This window comes from Ischnura elegans, chromosome 3 (assembly GCF_921293095.1).
Source record: "Ischnura elegans chromosome 3, ioIscEleg1.1, whole genome shotgun sequence".
In the NCBI taxonomy this organism is placed as follows: domain Eukaryota; kingdom Metazoa; phylum Arthropoda; class Insecta; order Odonata; family Coenagrionidae; genus Ischnura; species Ischnura elegans.
The window spans coordinates 92339102-92361080 of NC_060248.1; the positions used below are offsets into that span (position 1 = coordinate 92339102).

Below are 21979 nucleotides of genomic sequence, written 5' to 3' on the forward strand. Positions count from 1 at the left end.
ACAAGGACTGTGTCAAGTATATTTGGACATCTGCCCAAGTATTAGAGAAGGCATGAGCAGCAGAAAAAAACTCTTAATTAATTTAAGAAATGCTTTCAATCGATAACCAATTGTAAATTAAGAAAATGTTCTCTACAATCTTTCAATCTATTTTTCGTCATGCAAAAGTACAATTATTGCCATGGCCTTGCTCTCAGTTGAATAGGTAACCGGAGATTTCTTCACACACAGACATGTTTATGCCGCGACCAGTTAAGGTCAAATGTGACATGGAAGTGTAAGCATATGTGTATTTAATGTGTAAGCTAAGGCAGAGGACAGAGTGGAAGCAGAGACAAAGGGAGAAGCTATTGCATGAGTCACAGCCCTGCTCTTGCCAGTGTATACAGTTTGCTGGAGAATATGGAGCAGAGAGAATACAAGCACAATGACACCATCATCGCTGAACAGATCCACAGCCGTGAATAAACGACTATGCACACAAATAGCTATGTATTGTTTGATTTATGTAAATTATGAACATTATATGAAATAAAAGAGAAAGTTAGGATTATCTGTGTTCTCCAATTTTCATTTCACCTAGATAATTGGGAGTTAACTATAGTTTTCAATAATCTAATGCTCCACATCCTCAACTAGAACCATCCTATAGTGGCTGATGCTACTACTACTCTACCTAAACTACTGAACTTTGCATACTTAAGTACTAATGACCTCTAACAGAGGATCAGGCATAGGACAGTAAGTATTTTACCAAGGAGAATACCATCAAATTATTTACATCCCCATTACAAAATCGATTCCTATCTTGCTAGTATATTCACATCAAATTTTTCTTTACTTTTCACACCATTAACTTTGCAAAATCTTCTACCTTCATTTTGATTTAGGAACATTGCACATAGTTGATATTGATGCATAACTTGCATGACCTCAATGGCTAAGCATCAACACCTTATTTTAAATGCAACAGAATATCTAAAACTTACCACATAAAATTCCCATCACCCAAGTTCATCAATATAATATAACCCCTGAATTCAGCCTCATTGGGACAGAATTCTCCTTTCATAGCTAAGTCATGATACAGATGCTTCAATGTCTGCAAGCATTTGGTGAGATTTTCATTGTTTATCTTTTCATCAAACACAGTGAGATCTTCAGAGACTAAGCGCACAGCACAGTGTATATGAAACCTTGCACACTGTTCCACAAGGTGCACAGAATCTTGGTCACATAGCTGCTGCTGAGTAATATCCTGGAAATTATAACATACATGAGAAATGGTAAAGTAAACAATGGCATAAAAAATAAAAAACTGGAGTGGGTGTTCATGCAGATTCAAGATATTTAACGCATTCTAACTCATGAGCATACTGAAATATGGCCTTGAGCAGACCACAAACACTTAAAGTGCACTTGAGTGCAAAATGTAAAATACACTTCATTTCGGTAAATTTTAATGTCTTATTTTTTATTAACACCACACCCCTAACTATAATTTATATATGATTTCAACCCATTTAAGAGTAGATAACTCATAGCATAATATTAATTGTTGATCAACATGTAGCATCACTCAAAAATAGTTTATTTAGTGCCTCTTGCTAATTTATAACAATCGAGGATGATGAGTAATCAATAGGCAGTACATGTAGTCTAAACTTACTAGAGAAGCAGCATCATATTCTAAGAAACATGGAAGGGAATCTATAAAATACTGGAATAAATTTTAATGAGCTTTTGACCCATCAATTGAAGGCATTAAAAACCTCACAATTAAATATATCACTTCTTTACAGGCCGATGTATAATACACATACCATGGAATCACTCACGGAATAATAAACAAAAACAAATAAGGTATGACAATTAATGGTAAGCAGGCAGATGATTGTGATTCAAACTAACATCAACCCAGATAATATGTAGCTACATATTTCTTAAAAAAATTTTAACTCATTGAGTTCTTAAGTACTAAAATAAATATGCAGCACCAACTTCTATCAGTTATCATATACCTTCAACGCTTTCCTGATTTGCAATTTAGATGCAGTTAATAAATGAAGCAGTTCAGCTGGCCCCTTGTATTTTTAATCTAGCTAGGAAAGTCTCTCAAGTGTCATCCCCAGATCTATTTCAGAGCTAGGCAATAGGGAATGGATACCCATGAGGAGTAGTTTTTGTTTCAGTCACCAACACTAAATAATTTTGGAGATATTAGCAATGTACAGTACCAGGAAAATGCCTAAAATTATGTAACATGCAGCAAAAAAATCTTCATATTCCGTTGCAACAGTCCAGCTGGCAAGAGCTGTCTGATGACAGTTCAAAAGAAGGGGCAGAGAACCCTGCACCAGCATAGTTTGCAGCCAATCGCTGTCCCCAAACATACCTCACACCCTCTCCTATTCATACAACATTGTCACATGCATATGAAGTGCTACAACAAGCCTGAGCCACAAAAACAAGCCCTTTCTTTGAATCACCAAAACAAAGGATTCTTCCTTTGGGTCCTTCACGCTCGTCGTCCCCTCTGCCTCCCTTCTTAAGGGAAGCCTTTTGTTTATACGTAACGTGGGTGTTTCCCTTTCTTACTTGGCAACCTTGTCCCCTATCCCAAACTAGACCCTCCTGCCTGTCATCGGACAACTTTCGGCGGCCTGACTGTGGGATGTAGAGCACTGGCCGTATATTTTTGTGCTGCTCGTTGCATAAATTTAGGCACTTTCCTTGTTCTTTCCGTCGCTAATATCTCAAAAGAAAGCTTTAGCGTTGGCGGCTGAAACAAAAACTATACCTCATGGGTATCCATTTCCTATTACCTAGCAAAACTTGAATGAGATCTGGTGGTGACACTTAAGGAACCTTCTCAGTGAGTTCACTCACTCAGTAATTTAACTTAAAGGTTGGTGAGGATAGAGCACATGCCAAACTTACCCACAGGAATGTGAATACATGTCTCACTTTCCGGGTAGGGAGGCTTATTCCTATCCCTGAGCCACTTCACACAACAAGGATTTTGCTTGGGGGTGTCTGAGGGCTTCACCCTAGATTTAATCCCAAGACCCTTTGATAAGCAGCCAAGTGTTATTCACTGTGCTCCCACGCTCTCCTAACCTCCGCTTATCTAAGTTAGCAACGTCAATTTAGGACACAGTTATTAATACACACCTTTCGGATAGCCCTTGTTCTGTCCCACACATAGAAATACCAGTCTCTCAGATTTTCTTCCTTCCTTTCGCTGAGGTCCATTATGTTGCAGACCATATAATTCATCGTCATGATCAGCACCTTGGATGGCCTCAGTTCATGTGGAAGGGGTTCTTCCTGATCTGCTGAACTTCTTGAGTACTGCTTGATGGCAACAAAGTGATTCATAGAATACTCCTGGAATAAAAGAATAACTATGAAAGTTGAGGCAGTGGTGCAAAAAATTATAAATTTATCTCATAATAATTTTCAGTGGTGTGACTGATCTAGTTCTCCAGTCCCAAAAAATGAATATATATATGTATAATTCATGCATCTCATGTCTAGATGAGCATTACCTAATTCTATTACAGCATAATAACTATCAGTAACTACAGATATTTTAAAACATAGTTACGGTATTAATGATAATGACATCATAAAGCAGAAATTATATTAGAAGCAACACGTTTTTATGAAACAACATCATATAGCAACAAAATTCATGCTATATGATGTCATAATGGTCAAGCCAACAAAAAGATCCCAGGTTCCCTAAGGACCTCATTACCTACTCAGTGTTGTAATACTCCATTCGAATTAGCTAAGTGACATAACTAAAAGACTACTACGTATTGAGTTCTACAATTATTTCCTTCTTAAATTAATAGCTGAAGGCAATACCTCATAGTATTTCTGTATGTTAGTCATGTTGAATGAAACTACTTTTTACTTCCCATAAAGCTTTTTACAATCCCAATCAATTTCAACAACATGTCATTTTCAGTTGGCTACCCCCTTGAAAATGACACGTTGTTGTTGAAATCAATTTGGGTATTTAAAAAGCTGTGTGGAAAGTACAAAGAAGTTTCCTTTAATATGTTTAACAATTCCTTCCTATTTTTCTACAAATATGCTTATCACAATACTATCAGAGCTCTAGAGCTGTTATTCACAAAGCCACAAGAAGTCATAATTTATACACAAATTTTTCTCTTGACTACAAAAATTTAACCCTTAGACTGCGGGAACGTTTTTAAATATTTTGTTTTCTGGGATGGCCAGGGAGAGTTAAGCCACACTAGCGATCCATAGAGCGAGTGAAAATGCACTTGGGCTATACCTGGGTAGCAATAAAAACTTTGGGAAACCGAAGGAGGTAGTTGAATGTTTAAAAACGTTTTTCCACAGTCAGCCTACAAAACGTATAAACATATTCCCACATTCAATCAGTGGTGGACAGTAACCTAGCCAGGGGGGGTTAGGGGGATCCGGACCCCCCTCTCAATATTTAAAAACACAATTATTTTCCTTCATAAAAGAAAACAAAATATTGAAAAATTATGAATTTTTAACAAATGAGTTTTTCTATTATGAAAAGTGTTAAAATTATTTTAAAACCCATAACTTAGTACCCTGTTTTTCAAAAATTTTCCCCCCTGGTTTTGGAACCCCCCCCTGAATAATTTTTCCTGGCTACGTCGCTGGCGGTGGAGTTCAGACCATAAGGTATCCATAGGAAATAAAGCATCTCTAAAAGCTAGATATACGGATAAACCAAGGAGTCACGCTCAACACCGGAGACTAATGTTTATCTTAGTGGCCGGAGTAAACTAAAACAATGTTGACTAAACCATAAGATTTAGGGAGAACAGCTGCAACTTGAACTTGCTGAAAAATTATTCTGATATTTAACAATAGTAATGATAGTTCATGAAATTTAAAAAAATGGCCGATTGATATTAGAGGCGGAATCATGTTAGAACATAATCATTTGAGAGGACATATTAGTTCAAAGAAAAGAAGCCACAACACAAAAAGCAGAATTTAATCTAAGTGTGTTCTAAAATAAACCTAGTAGGCATTTGTTAACTTAACTTCCCAATGAACAGCCATTTTTACAATCTAGTGCATTAGAAACTATCCCAAATTAAAAGTTCAGAATGAGGCATTTTACCACACCTTTGTCTTTTTCAGTTCATAAGAATGAACTTGACGCTGACTCTCTCTCAAATATCGCTCTTTCTCGGGACACATGTCCGGACAGGTTCCAAGTAATCTCCCAGAAACTCCCAGTTGTTTGTGCTGTTTCTCCCGCTCTGAAAGAAAATTAATAATGTACCAAGTAATAAAAATTAAGTAGCCAAGAATACATACGAGTGGGCAAGGCCGTAGCCAGAAAATATTTTTGGGGGGGGTTCATGGAATAGTAGAGAAACATAAAATTATTTTTATAAGATAAATAAAATAGCGTATACGGTTAAATATATATATTTACTATAAACCCTTGAAGGAAAACATAAATATATTGCTATAAAATTGAATTTAGCCTTCTAGCTTTTTTTTTGCAGCGACCAAATGAATTAACTCCTCGGTGTCGATGTCAATTCTGCGGTCACTCAGGAGGCTCATAAGTCACTCACCTCTCTGCTATTCACAGCACTATTATTTCACACACTGCACTACAACTACACACACTGCACTTACAAATTCGCCTGGATAATTATTGACTTAAGTCGCATTGGACTACTAGATGTCCCTGCGCCGCTATATAATATCGTTGAGTGTAGGGGTGGACGGGTCAAAATTTTAAGGTTCAGGTCGGGTATTTTTTTTGACCCTTGGGTCGGGTCGGGTCTCGGGTCAGGTCGTATCCAATATTTGATCATAATTTTTTTCTTGAAGCAGAAATGTCAAAAAATATGTTTATGAAGGCCAATAAAAGGAAATAAAAATAAACAATCTATACCTAAATGGTAGATTAGTTTAAGTGTATTCACTCAAAACAGAAATGCAAATGCATATCTGAAACAGACTACTACAAAAATAACACAAATAAATACAATACTAAGTTGGATAATGAGGTCAAGGTAAAACAAACATCTTCCTGTATTTCCTGTAAATATATCCCAAAGTCAATTCTTCCAGTGCACTCAATTTCAGATAGGCTATTATTAAACTCAATGGCCCATATTACAAATGTTTAAAATCAATGACAAATATACACAAGAAATATTTTGTTTCCATAAATGTGTTACTCTTTAATTACAAAAGGTTAAAGAAACCAAAAACTCAGTCTTAAAAAAATAGAATGATAACTGATGAAAGCTAATAACAATTATCACTATCCATTAATATATGCCTTATAATAATGACTTATGTCTAGTTATTTACTATTAATTACACAATCTATAAATTATTAGTTTTTTGCCAGAAGTGAAAAATATTAAACATCAAGAGTTGTTATATGAACGGGTAGATGGAAGGAAAATACTCGTTCCGTATTCTAGACTTCACAGATAGCCGCTTAAAATAGGCAAAAATGGAAAGCATGGCAATTTTTATAAACTTATCCTCACATATATAATTTTAATGAACTTAAAAATAAAGCTGTTAATATTGATTCCACTCCAGCCAAAAACAATCCTTTTAAATCAATGTTAAACATTTCTAAGATATCAGTTGCTGAGATAAAGTCGTAGTGGCATTGACAACAGCATTGGCATCTGCAACGGCCTTTTAAGAACAGGTCGGGAGTCTCCTTCATCTATGTCTCCGTAAACTAAAAGAATGATATAAATATCATCATTTACCTTCACAAACCTTAATGAGGTTAGGCTTTAAAAACTTTTCAGCCTAACCTGGTGCCTAGCCGAGAAGTTTTATTCGTTACCGCAGGTGCTAAAATGGATAAGAAATGGAATATATATGCCGTATCCCATTTGTCACGTTATTATCGATCGGAAAGAAATAATATTTCAGCCCAATAACGCATATATAATGTTCAGCTGAAAATATGGAAGTCAATACCAATCACCCGTGAATATTTCTTTATAGTCCCTACTATTTCATAGTTCAGTGACGGAGTCAGACTGAAACGTAATTGGGCCGGCAGTCGTCACGACTGCCTGTCACCACTCCTCGCTACTGCGTAGATATTAGAAACTACTATCTGCCTTTAGCGCCCTTAATTGATGCTAGCCTTCTAATGTCAGCTAGTTCTGATTATTGCATTCTAATATAAAATAATGTCTAACTTTTACGTTACTAAGGTTTTCTTAAGATCGCTATTTACATAGGAAATATTCGCTGGCTTGTATTTTACGACTTTTTATGCCATAAAATGTATGAAATACAGTGAAACCTCTATACAACGAACCCCTATACAACGAAATTTTAAGAAAACCCCTCTATTTCGAAGTTAATGGCCCGGTCCCGGTTCCTTCCAATGGTTAATGCACGCAAAAAAACCTCGCGTAACGAACCTCTCTAACTACGAAAACTCCGTACAACGAAGTCCACTCTTGGGCCCAAAACAGGAAAAGTGCCCCTCTAGAACGAATTATTGAGAATAAACGCAGTATTTTACATTTTATAATTTTTCCTTAGATATTTACGTAATAAGCAGGAAGTAGAACTACAGCGTAGGGTGCCGTTGACGTGTCTGCTAAGGCAATGAAGATAGTATCGACGGCAACATCGGAAAAGGCGCAAGCTCAAACGAGCCCTTGGATTCACATGCATATTTTCTAAACGCGTGAGAGTGTAACGCGGCCCCGATAAGTCATACTATGTAGAACTGGCTAGCCACCATCTGCTTGTCTCGTATCAACTCACTCTGCGACCCCTGTTCCGAAAGTACGTATCAAATGTCTCTTCGGAGTTATTGCGAGCGAAGTTGGGAGGGGAGTTGCCTTTTTCTACGTATCAAATGTCTCTTCGGAGTTGTTGCGAGCGAAGTTGGGAGGGGAGTTGCCTTTTTCTCCCCCTCCCCCCCAGGTAGCTGGAGGGTGAGAGCGGGTCGGATGACTAATGGACCGAGAGGGGCGGGGGCGTAACAGTGGCAGCCGGCCAGCTGTAACCCAGTACAGAAAGGTAACCTGAGAAGATTTCTACGTAATGTGATCTTGCTCGGTGAAGGCCATAGTCAACTAAGATAACTACTGATTACTCATCCACTCCTCTATCACCCTTCTCAGCTAACGGGGAGCGAAGCATTGGCTTTATTTGTACCTACTTTTTCTTATGGTGGGAACCGTCGGAGTTGACAATGTATGTTTACTAGGGCGAAGTATTCAAAACTTCATTGGTTGGTGTACAACCAATGAGCGCAAATTTTTGTCTACTCTGTCCCCATCCCAGAGGAAAATCTGGAGAATCCCCTCCACCAAATATATATATATATATATATATAACCGTCTTTTCCTTGATGGATGTAGTCTGTTAACCTGCAAGTGGTGCGTTTGCTCGAGATCGTACATATATTTGCTCGATTGCTTGAGGATACCATCTTCATTGTGTTTATGGAACGCCCATAATTCGACGGGGATCTGGTCCAACTGGAAGAATTTCGAAGCTGATTTGGATTCCACGCCGATCGCCAAGAAATTTAATACTTGTGACACGGATTGGGCGAATACGTTGCGGAAGACAGGTAAGACTGAAAGCATTTTATTTGATGATTCTCTACCAATTTTTCTATTACGTCATGAAATTATTTTGCCCTTTAAAATCACTGATGTTTTGAAGTATTGCATCTCGTAAAGTAATTCATCTGTTGCAATTGTATAATAATTAAAGGCAATTTATTTCACAATTTTGAATAAAATTATCAGTGATCCTTCAAGATATAGCATTTTAACTACGTTTTTGATAACAAAATATTGGTACTCAAAAACTGCAGCTCCACTTTCACGGCTAATTATTACGTTCTAGCGCTTTATCCTATTCCCTTCCGTAAATTCCCATCACCTTTGGCAATAAACCTCTCCGTACCTTTACCCTACCCTTTCTCCTAGTGACATGGTATGACGAATGGCCTGAGGTGCCTTGCCTATCACATCATACCTTTCCTCTTCCCGTTCCCCCTTCCAACCCGCCACGTCCCTCCAGCGCACCCGTTCCCCACTTGACCAGTCACTAACTCCGACCAACCAAATTTTCATGCATGGTACATACCTGATGGCATCGCTAAGCAATGTCAAGTAACGTAAAAGAATTTATCTTTTACGTTACTTGACATCTTTTACGTTTTGCTCAAAACCAAATATTTTTTATCTATCGAGGAATCACTGATGATATAAAAAATTTGTCTAGTCTTCAACTTATTTTATCTTCATCGCAATGGATTCAGTAGTAACAAAGATGCGACTCTTCAGACTCGAATATCTTTCCTGTGTGCGAGGACAATTGAAGTCTGGAACTCATTCCCTGTTCGCTTTACTGATTATTAGGAGCTGAGAAAATATAGGAATAGTCTGTCCTAGTCTGCTTTAGTCATTACCTGTGGAAACGGCTGCACGAGTTGATTGTGACAACAGGACTTGCTTCTACGGTACGAACTGGAAAATATTTTGAGATTATTCTTTCTTATTATCTCGGTTATTTTTATTCCTTCCTTATTATTATAATTATTCCTTTACAGTAAAATGGCCAATACCACCAAAAAACGCCGACAACTCTCCATTGAAACGAAGTTGCAAATTTTGGAATCGGTCGACACTGGAGAGAAAAAAACGGCAATTGCGGAGAGATTTAACATTCCGGCATCCACACTTTCCACAATTATTGCCAACAGGCACAAGATGGGAAATGGTATTGAGAAATTTGGTCCGGAAAGGAAGAGGTCTCGGTCATGCAAAAATGACGAATTAAGGCCGTATCACACTAGCGACTGCGGCCGGCGCTGCGGCTGCGACCGCGACTGCGACTGGCCCGTCGACCAATCAGAGCGAGGCAGTCGACGCTGCGACTGCGACTCCGAAGAATAGCCGACCGGCTATTCTTCTGAGTCGCAGTGGCAGTCACAGCCAATCAGAGAGCTCCATTTCAATCTCGCGCGCTTGCGGCAGACGTGTTTGTTTGTTTTGGTTACCGTAGCGAAGGAAGTTCAAGAAGGTTATAAGATAACGCTGAGATAATTTCGGATTTTTAAAGTGAAGATGGAAGCCCAGTATATTGGATATTGCACCCGAGTACACAGGTGAATGAAAATGAAGTACGTTTTAACATATTTTAGGAACATTTTCAACAATTGCTGCTCTCTATCTATTCTTTGGGATTTCGTAAACAAACATGCCACAAGCAGAAACGTTCATACGTGCGCATGCGCGATCGTGGCGTCGGCCGCAATGTGTGATGGGGTGCAGTCGCAGCCGCAGCCGAAATCGCGGTCGCAGCGGCGGTCGCAGTCGCTAGTGTGATACGGCCTTTAGACAGGAAAGTATTTGAGTGGTTTACGGAAGTGAGAAGTGCCAATATCCCGTTATCTGGGTCCATCCTACAGGACCGGGCGAAAACAATAGCCCTAAAATTAGGGATAGATGATTTCCACGCCTCTAATGGATGGCTCTCAAGATTTAAGCGTCGCGACGCGTCGGTGGAATTTGACGACTCTCAGGGTATGTGGGGAGGAAGCAGCAGTCGACGTGGCCGTGGTGGAGGAGTGGAAGAAAAATTTGCCTTCCTTGGTGGCTGGGTATGATCCCAAAGACATTTTTAACGCCGATGAGTCTGGCTTCTTCTATAATCTCCTTCCGGACTCCACGTTAGCTACCAAGGGAGAAATTTGCCATGGGGGCAAACGAAGTAAAGAAAGATTGACCGTTCTTTTCTGCACTAACAGTGACGGGTCAGAAAAGTTGAAGCCTTTCGTGATTGGTAAATTTGCTAGTCCGAGGTGCTTCAAGCATGTTAAAAAATTGCCATGCCGTTATGGGAATAACAAAAGTGCGTGGATGACGGCAATTTTATTTAGAGAGTGGCTCGCATCACTTGACGCAGTCATGGGGGGTAAAAATAGAAAAATTCTTCTTTTCCTTGACGGCTGCACCGCTCACAAAACATCAGATATGAAACTGAGAAACGTGAAAGTCGTACATTTTCCCCCTAATTGCACGAGCAAAGTGCAACCACTCGATCAGGGGATTATTTCCCTCGTGAAGAGGGCATATAGAAGGCAGCTGGTTGAATATCTTCTACCTAGAATAGGAAACACGGAAGACATCAAGTCACTGAAGTGGAACATCCTGCAAGCCATTCAGCGTCTCTGTGTTGCATGGGATGGAGTAGAGAAGAGCGCAATCACGAATTGCTTCAGGAGGGCAGGCTTTCCCGGAGAGATGGACGTCCAAGACGACCCACAGCCGGAGGAGAGGGAGGAATGGGGCGAAGTCGCACAATTGCTAAACATTGAAGGGGTATCTTTCGAAGACTTTGCAAACATTGATGATGATCTCGCTGTTTTTGGCAAGAATGAGGATCCTGAAATAATCACAGAGACGCAGGATGTGAGCGATGAAGAGAGAGAAGAGTCCAGCAATTGCGTAGTGCGCCCCAGTTGGAAGGAAGTGGTGGACGCAGTAGATGTTTTGGAGCGAGTTTTTATTACTTCAGAAGATGGAATAGAAAATTTGAAAATTCTGCGGCAGGTTGAGCAAGCAGCCAGTAAAGAAATGAGAAAAAGGATGAGGCAGACAACTTTGCAAAACTATTTTAAATAGAATAATTTTGGATTAAAAAACTTAAAAACAGATACCGTCTCTTATTTATTAAAAATATTATTTAAACCCATTTTTTTCGAAATTTGTTTAAACTTCCTAAAATGTACTCATTTGAAAAGAATATGGAATGTTTCGGCTGAGGTAAGTCTCAAGAGAGCTGTCTGTATATACAGCGAGGACAGTAGACGATGTTGTATTTATATTTGTGAGGAGGTAAGTGAAGGAGAGATAAATCGAAAGGCAGATTACTAATACATGAATTTTGTCCTCCTTCTGGGTGTGTGTCAAATAAGTTGGGTTACTTGAAGAGCGGCAGACCACAGGGTCACGCACTGTCGGAGACGCATGAGATTTTGGTTAGGGGAAGGGGAATCACTGAGGAGAGGGATGGCTCCCCGAAGAAACGTGGAAGTGGAGGGGAGATAACAGCAGCATTGTAGAGAAAGTCGCCTAAGTGCGTAGTTCTTCTTCCTTTCAGAGGGGAAATGTTATTGAATAATAGACATTTTGGTATGAAATGTTTGGGAGTGGTTAGTTGTAAATCCACTCCTTTCCTCCTCATTTCAGTGCGTGCGTGGGGTTAGACTTCTTGCTGTGTCCAACTGGAAACATCTCCATTCCAAATTGTTAGCATGAAATATTACCAGTGCAACTAGAGTTTTCAGATTATCGATCTTCGCCTGGTTTGGGCAGAAGTCCTTCAAGTGTCATAAAAGACGCGAAAAGGAGTGGGATCAGGTTCTTTCACGTGTTTTTATTCTCTGCTAACGTAACGTAACTGATTGCTAACGTAAGTCGTATTGAATTGGTTAGATAGTGCTTTAGTGACTAATTATCCCAGTTTAATAGTTATGGCCTGCAAATGGCACATACGAGAGATACGTTCGGTAAAGGACTGAAAAACCACAAACCTCGCTTAAAATTGACTAACAATAAGTATGAAGAGGTGAACTGGATGAATTCCCAGCGATTCCAACTGTCCTTATACTCGGGGAATACTTAGTTGTTGTTTTTTGTCTATCAGTGGGTAAAGTAATTGCGTAAGCTTGGTTTCGCTGAGCGTATGACTGAAGACGGTTCCGGGATTTCCTTCCTTACCTTCCCATTCTATCCTCTCCCGAGGGCGTCGGCGGGCTCCTTTGTCGCGACGACCCCCTCCTTTTCCCTACCTTTTTACCACCCCCTCCTTAGGTAACTCGGGCGTATAAGTCTCGGACTTGGTTCTCGGGCTAAAGTTGAAACCGTATGGAGATTTTTAGTCTCTCCTAAACACTGGATGAAAGGCGACAAAGCGTGGATTCAAATATTATCCTGGCTTACTCGAGGATAGTACTGCGTTTTGGCACCGAGGAATGGGTGTACCAGCGGAATACTGATCGTGTCCAGCTTCTATTAAGTTATACCTGAGAGGAGTATCGGTCATACTGAATGCATTATCATCTGAGATTGCCATTGTTACTTCGATTGCCGACTTCCACGATTTTACTCGTGGTAACTAACACGCCCCACCTAACTTCCATCGTCGTTTATAGATATTAGTACATACCGGTCACGAACATAGATATTTACCGGAATTTCAATAGGATGCCAACAATGCACTTTATTTCGTAAGTCTTTGGGCAATATTGCTCTTTCAGGCAAATTTGCTGCACAAAACTGCCATTTGATATCGACTTCAATTATTACACTCAAAGAATAATGCCGACTAGATACTCAGGAAAATTATGGATCACTCTTTTAGACGTGATCCTTTGACATTAATTAAAAAAAAATTGTTTATCATCACTCTAGGGAAGGTTTTAATGGCGAATGAAGCAAGATTGATAAATTTACTCGACTTGCATCGTAAAGCACACGGAACACTTTGTGCCCCTGCGAAGACGCAACCCGCTCGTTACCCCTATACAACGAAACCCTCTACAGCGAAGTCATGATTTTCCCGGTCCCCTCAAATTCGTTGTACGGAGGTTTTACTGTATGTTATATTTTGAGAGCACTGTCACAAATGATGGCCATAATCAATTTAAAATGTTGCTGGGAACAATAGAAGTTATAAAAAAGAAAAGTGAAATATTTTTCGCGATGGATAAAATTCTCGCGATGGATAAAATTCTCGCGATTTTCGACCCGACCCGATTTTGACCCGAGATTTGAAACGGCCCGACCCAAAGGTCGGGTCAGGACGATGACCCGACCTGACCCGAAAATTTCGGGGCCCCGTCGACCCCTAGTTGTGCGAGCACCAAGCGAGCATAAAGTATCTATTTAATTTTTTCATTTCGGAGGGGGATCAATCCCCCTTGATCCCCCCCCCTGGCTAGGGCCTTGCGAGTGGGATATATAACTGTACTTTCCACCACCAATTCCTAATCTCAGGGAAACATGTCTTAATAATCACTTATTAAAACTGGCTAAGGTCGGAAAGTTTTCTTCGTTTGATAAGGTATTAATAATCCTTATTTAAGCCAAGCGCTACCAGCCAGCAGGGTACTCAGCTACCCGCTAGCAGCCTGAGTCGTATCAGCGCTAAGCCTCACCTCAAGGTCACCTCACAGGCGGCAGCGGGAACCAGAAATACGTCACACGGAGAAATTTCCCGGCATTCATACTTACCCGTCGCGTTTTCGCGCGCTTGAAAATTTTCACTTTTCATTTAATCGCGAAAAACAGATATCATAATTTAAAAATCTAAAAGCATGAAATACGTACTCCAGGAGTAATAATCTTTCGATTTAGGTAGTAAAAAAATAATAGGAAACCACCCTATTGTCATGGCAATGTATAAGAATGTATACAAATTTTATACAGGCTTATACAATTTTTTCATAGGGGAGGTCAGACACAAGTATAGAATGAGAAAATTTACAGGGAGCATCTGCAACATAACTTGATATCTTCATTAATTTTGACCTCATGGGACATGATTTATGCAGTTTCAGGAAAATTAAAACTTTTCAAAAATGAATACAGCCAAAGTAATTAGCAATTATTTTTTGGGGAATACAAAAAAATTGGAAAAAAGCAAACAAAATTTTTCCTTCACTTTTCATCCCTTATAATTCAAAAATGAAACAACCAAGATGGCCGCCAGTAAGAGAGCACGCAAAACTTCAGCTCCTGTGTTTTTTTGTATTTGTGCCTTGAGTTTTGCACTTTTCGTAAATATTGCGGTGCGTGTATCTACAGTTGTGTGTGCTAACCGATCACAGTCTTTCTCGGATTCATTACCAATAGTGTTGTTTGGCTACAGAAGTTTTTCCTTTTCATCTTTCGCTGCGAGTGGTTTCTCTCCCTCTGACCTCCATCCTTCGGGCGCCCATCCGCCCAAGCCTCGGCGATCCCTAGGCCACTCTCCTGGGGCCTCGACGCCCTCTTACCCTCGGTGTGCATTTGTGGTGCTGCTGCTAGTGATTCTCTCCGGAGACGTAAACCTTAACCCTGGCCCTCCCAGTGTTTCCCAAGTGCATTTGTACTATCAAAATGTGAGAAGTGTAAAAAACAAACTTTCTACTGTTGATTCCCATTCACAAGAGTTCTCTCAGTTAGACATTATTGCGCTTTCTGAGACCTGGCTTAATCCTGCCGTTAGTGACTGTGAGTTATCCTTTTCCAATTCCCATTCAGTGTACCGTCGGGATCGACTATCCAGAGGTGGTGGTGTGCTCCTTGCCATCAACTCACAGTTCCCCTCAAAACGCCGCAAAGACCTCGAGACAGAGTGCGAAATAGTGTGGTGTGAAGTTCATCTACCCACAAACAAACTTGGAAAATTAGAAAAAGTTTTTGTTGGTTGTTTTTATCGTCCCCCCGCGAGTGATATTAGTGTCCTTGAAAACTGTCTCGACTCTGTATTAAGGGCTATTGATCTCGGCCCAATTATCTTGGTGGGTGATTTTAATTTGTCTATTCGCTGGGAGTCCTCAATGTCCGGCCATTCTCTTAATGCAGACGATAACTTTTTCTTGGAACATTTTATTCATGCTCTTCGCCTACCGCAACATAACCTCCACAACACCCGTGACCTGGCAACGTTGGACCTACTCCTTTCTACCGTCACCCCTGAGGCTATTACCCCCGGGCGAAATATTTTCGACTCGGACCACGAGTCCCTGGATGCGACTTTCCTTTTTAAAAGTTCTCAGAAGCTCCGCAGAGTTCAACCCACGACCCCCGCCCCCCGCCCAGTCTGGGCAAAGGCTTGCTGGAAGGACATAAATCACTGTCTCGACTTAATACCCTGGGGTGTTGTTTCCTCTTTGTCCCCTGAAGAAGCAGTGGACTTCCTCTACGCAATCCTTGAGAGCGTCACTAAAGACTTTGTCCCGATCGCCAGCCCCAAGACGAAAAAATTCCCATTCTGGTTTAAAACTGAAACAATCCACATTTTAAAAAACAAGAACCGTGCCTGGTACCTTTTTAAGTCCTTTCCCAATACTCACACTCGCCGTTCCTTTTCTGACCTACGCCGTTATTCAAAAACCCTGATCCGTCGAGATTATGAAGAATATGCCCAAACCCACTGCTCATCCGTTGCATCCAATCCCAAGAAATTCTGGTCCTTTGTCAATCGTCGTCGTAACCGGCCTCGCATTCCGAATTCCATTTCATACAATGACCTCAGCGCAGTAGATTCAGAGAGATCTAATCTATTTCTTAGATTCTTTTCTGAATGCCTTAAAACTCCTTCTAGTTACCCTCTAACCCATGATCATGCACTTACTCCAAATACCAATCACTGCCTATCCCAAATTCAAACCGACCCTCGGGAAGTCTACTCTTATCTTTGCAAGATTTCCCCCCATCGTTCCCCTGGTCCTGACGGTCTCAGCCCTATTCTCATAAGAAACTGTGCTTCCTCCCTCGCACTACCCTTATCCATAATATTTAACCGTTGTTTTTCTCTCGGAGTTTTTCCACCGCAATTTAAATTTGCTAACGTCACTCCAATTCACAAATCTGGGTCGAAAAGTAATGTCTCCAATTACCGTCCCATTTCTCTACTTCCAATTCTCTCATCAGTTTGCGAGAGAATTATTCTAAACAGGCTCTGTTATTCCACGTCCCCTTTTCTATCTTCCTGCCAACACGGCTTTCTCCCTGCGAGATCATGTTTAACTAATTTGTCAGTTTTTCAGCACCATGCTGTTGCCTCAATATCTAAGAAAGCCCAACTTGATGCAGTATTTATTGACTTCTCAAAGGCTTTTGATTCCCTCAACCATAGTCTCCTCCTTCATAAAATAAGTAATAGGTTTAATATCCATGGTAATTTTTTCAGCCTCTTATCTAGCTTTATTAGTGACAGATACCAGCGCGTCATTCTTTCTGGCGTCTCATCTAGTTGGTCTCCTGTAACTTCAGGAGTTCCCCAAGGCAGTGTTCTAGGACCATATCTATTTAATTTATACATTGACGACTTAGCCTCCCTTATTCCCGCCTCGCAAGCCCACATGCTGTTTTACGCTGACGACTGCAAAGTTTTCAAAACCATCCACACTCCCGCTGACTGCCACGAACTGCAAAACGCTTTAAATACCATTTCACGCTGGTGTCTTACCTGGGAACTAAAGCTCAATGAGCGTAAGTGCAATACCATGTCCATCAACCTAAAAAAATTCCCGCTTAACTTTAATTACACTTTAAACTCAATACCCGTGAATCGCAAGTCGTCAGTGAAGGATCTTGGCGTATTAATTGATACAAAACTAAATTTCTCCGAGCACATAGAAACAGTTAAGTCTAAGGCCATGTCCCTTTTAGGCCTACTATACAGATACTCGGAAATCAAAGAACCACAAGCTCTTCGTTGCTACTTTTCGACAATTGTCCTCCCTGTTATAGCCCATTGCTCTCCTATTTGGGCGATGTCGGCTCCGTCAAATCTCTCCGCCTTTAAATCTCTTACTAACTTTTTCTCAAATATAGTAAAATATAGAGTACCTCACATGCGTAATATGCCCACTAACACCATTCTAACTTCTCTCTCCATTCACAATCTTCCTTCTGTATGTCTCAAAAGTGACCTTAAATTTATCTACAATATCCTGAACTCAATCACAGACTGTCCTGAACTCCTTTCTTTTCTTAATTTCCGAGTACCCTCCCGCCCCACGCGCACCCACTCACTGCTCCACACACCAGTTCCCCGATTATCACTCATTCAACGCTCACTTTTTTACCGCCTTCCTTCACTTCTGAATTCCCTTCCTCCGAGTATTGATCCCTTTTCCCTATCCCCGAAAGTCTTTACTAAACTGGCTCTATCTTATCTCTCTGAACATCAGTAACAACGCTTCCCATTTCTTACCATTGCTACAATTTTCCTTAGTTTAATATACTTGTGTCCTTTAATTTCGAGGTTTTGATTCTCGTTATATTCTATGTACGTGATTTTTTGCATATTTTAGGTTGATGTGATTCCCGTAACATTATGTGTATTTTATTTCTTGTTATATATTATTTATTATCTTATTATTGCGCCACTGTAAATTGGCAATAATTGCTGTATGTGGGCTTTTGAAATAAATAAATAAATAAATATAATAGGGAACTTGCATATATTTCAGATATAATCAATAGCCCCAAAATTATATAAAAATATATGTTTGCATACCTCGGTGAAAGTTTTTTTATTATTTTATGACGTGGTTTGCGATATTTAATGCATCAAAGTTCACGAGGATTTTCAAATGCAAGTGAGAATCGAAAACGCCCGATGATTGGCTGGTAGAAAAGTGACGTCATAGTTCAGTACGAGGAGGCACGGCGGCACGGCCATAGTAGAGGTTGCATACTTGAATACAAGCGACGGCCTGGTTATGATTCATTTATTGAAGTGCAGACGTATCGGAGTTGTTCATTGTGACTTCAGGGCTATTATTTCATTTATTTCTCCTCCATTGAAAGCGATAGATTGCGTAAAGATGAAGGAATATGGTTATTCCTAGGCTGATCCTAGCAAGCTTCCTGTTACTGATTCCATCATGATAACAGGGTATTTTAGTGAAACTGTAGACTTCGTCGGCTCGGAAAGTCGATGCCGAGAAATGGAAAGGTAGCTGATGTGCATCTGTAATGTTTTATAGTTCATAACAAAGTGAGACTTGCGTATAATATTGGCGAAAGCGTATACTCATGTGTATTCTTTTGGCAGTCCGGTAGAGTCTTATGGTGAACTTATTTCCACCTCGAAGCTGTCGATGATACTTTCAACTTAAAAATACCTTGCCTGGAGGGCGAGAGGAAGCTCTGAGGAAGCCAGACTATCAATGTTTCAATTTAGTAGCGATAATATAAACGAACTTCCAACACAATCTAGCATCTTGTGACTCAAAAACCCTGAAGCCACTTCCTATTCTGCAGAAAGAATCGGTCAATCGCACTTCGATCAATATAATAAACACAACGTCTTCAGGTGTTAAGAAGTCACTTTTGTAATGAAAGCCTTCCTAAAGTAGCATTAAAATGTGAATATTTTCCAAACAGAGTCTTTAATACATTTTGGGAGCTTTTCTCACGATATATCTGTAACCTACTCTAAAGGCGAGCTCATCGTCATTGCGATCGGTTGTCATTTGCACTTAAAAATTCCGCATCGGAAATCCTAGAGGGATGGCCTTCGACGATGACCGTGATAACCTGCACTCTCACTATCACTGGAACCCGTGGTGAAAATATCATCCCAATCCTATTTCTATTTGGTTTTAACTGGGGAAAGAGCAACATAGAACTGCACATTCTTTGGGCAACTTTGGGTTTGACTTTCCCTCAAACACCCCATTTCCCCTGTGGTGCACATCAGTCCTATCTTTATACGATGGCCTGACAACCTTTAAATGGATCCTTGGTTTATCCTGACAACCAACTAAATGGAAATTGCTGATCCACACGTCTTTCTCTATCTCCACAGTTTCCAAATCAAGGGCCGCGGAACATTCCTCTTGTGACTCAACTTTTTCTGAAAAGCAAGCAACGGCGTAGAATAAAATCAAAGAATGCTGCGATTCACTTTTTGTGACCACCTCTGGATTCCATTCTTTTTCCATCTACAACTTCCTTTATCTTTCGGGGTAAACTATGGGACAAGATAATGTTTAAATATTTTCATTAATTTATAACAAAATATAAGTTCTAAAAATACCCAAAAGCCATTTTATTAATCCGCACTGATGAGTGTAAATGAATGTGGAAGATGAATGCTGTAGACGTAGTAGTTTTCCCTAGGTTGAGTTGCAAAATTCATGAAGTTGACAAAACGGCTAATTTTTCGGTGCGCGGAGTCATTTATTGCACTGGCCGTGTCTACATTTTTGAATTTTTTTGTAATAAAATAAATCAGAATTTAGGATAAAATTTCCTTTAAAATGACATATAGTTCATTATTATAGCATGCAGTGAAGCCAGGATATAAATTTGCAAAGTACAGCGGCACATCATTTTGACGCCGACAGTAGAAGAAAACGCTGTCTTCTTGGCTGGCACTCGAATGCATGAGAATCAACGTTGCTCTATATTTTCATATTTCCTCCCTTGATTTTAAACATCATGGAATATTCTATGTCCTTCCGTAACTGAAATTGAACAAGTGCCATAAATAATTTGAGTCCATCGTAACCATCGAGAAACACCTATCTCGATTTTTGTTGAGAAGTTGAGTTTTTATTCTACGGGGGCCGAATTATCGAAAAATCTCAGTATCAAGTTATTCAGTCGATGAAATATGGAAATATTATTTATATTAAAGTTATCTTCGCTCACATAGCACACGGGTTTATCATTCCGTTTATTATACTCTTATTTTTCCGTAACGCTCATCCCGACAGATGGCATGCATCGAGGCTTTTCTTCTAATTTCCTCCGTGGGAATGCAGACGAAAATTCTTTCTGGGGTGTTATTGCACAGAGGAACAATGCACCACTTGTAATTTTTCCTTATTTCACCCATGTTCTCCTTTAAACGCAACGTGGCTCTTCCAAACCTGCAGTTACTGGGCTTGGATCTGGACTCCTACTGAACTATGACGTCACGGCCTAAGATTAGTGGGGGCAGTATTTTTTAGCCCGCGAAACTCGGGAGACTTTTGGGAGTCATTTTCTAGTGTATAAACTGAATTTTAAGCAGAAAAAAGTATATTGCGGTACTAAGTGTTTACTGTAGTATATCAGCATACTGTTTATAAAAAGTATGCAATTTCCCTATTGTTTTCTCAAGGAATAGAGGACTTTTACAGGCTAACAGGCTCCAAAAATGAAGAAGACAATGAAATTGGCTGGCAAGGTTATGACCACGGTCATTTGGGATGCACATGGAATAATCAACACCAATTTCGTGGAAAAGGGAAAAACCATAAAATGAGAGTAGTATGCATCATTGTTGGACCGATTGAATGAAGAAATCAAGAAAAAAACATGCTCACTTGAAACCGAAAAATATCCTCTTTCATCAAACAATGCACGGGTGCAGTTGCAATGGCAAAAATTAAGGAATTTAAGTTCTAATTATTACAACATCTACCAATTTTGGCCCCCAGGGAATTTTTCTTATTTCACAATTTGAAGAAATAGCTTGGCAGACTAAGGTCCCTTTCACATGGATGCAAACGGTCCATGCTCCGCTTGTGGCTAAGGTTCCATTGACGTTAATGGGAGCTAGCTTTAACATGAGTGTGGACCGTCCAGACACGGAGGAGCTATCCACGTTGCCCATCCACCCCGCGGATCATTCACATACGTACGGGCCACAGATAAAGTTTTGTGCTTACACATGAACGCAGATGGCTGATGCGGACCAAGCAGATTTGTCATTGGAAATAGAGCGAGCTTGGAGTTTGTGATTGAGAACAGTGCGAGTGCGTCTTCCCACCATGTATAGTGAAAGGGAGTGGACATGCGAAAACAATTGAAAAACTTTTAATCATCAGCATGAACCACAGTAAATGTGGTCACGAAAGCGGCTTTTAATTTTCTTATTGCCACAATAGAGTAAACCCAAAACCTCCTTTTACGAGCACTTTTTTTCCAGTTTTTCTAACCTGGTATACAGCAATTGCTTGAATTGCACTTGGCAGTGCAACGTTCTTCTACCTTGGCAAGCTGCACCGGCTGATATTATGCCAGACGTGGGTGGATTTCATCCGCACCTATGTGAACAGCAGCGACTGCTCTCCGTGCCCCGTGCGCATAGCGCAGACCGTACAATTATTATGCCAGACGTGGGCGGATTTCATCCGCACCTATGTGAACAGCAGCGACTGCTCTCTGTGCCCCGTGCACGTAGTGCAGACCAT

General features: G+C 40.2%; 1 protein-coding gene across 1 annotated transcript in view; it reads right to left on the reverse strand.

The window, feature by feature from the left end:
- LOC124156141 (germinal-center associated nuclear protein) overlaps positions 1-21979 on the reverse strand; it is a 58894-nt gene that overhangs the window by 29313 nt on the left and 7602 nt on the right. Inside the window, exons 5-7 of the mRNA XM_046530488.1 lie at positions 5155-5291; positions 3175-3390; positions 990-1258 (exon numbers count right to left, since the gene is read on the reverse strand). Coding sequence (XP_046386444.1) covers positions 990-1258; positions 3175-3390; positions 5155-5291 — 622 coding nt within the window. The remainder of the gene's footprint in view (positions 1-989; positions 1259-3174; positions 3391-5154; positions 5292-21979) is intronic.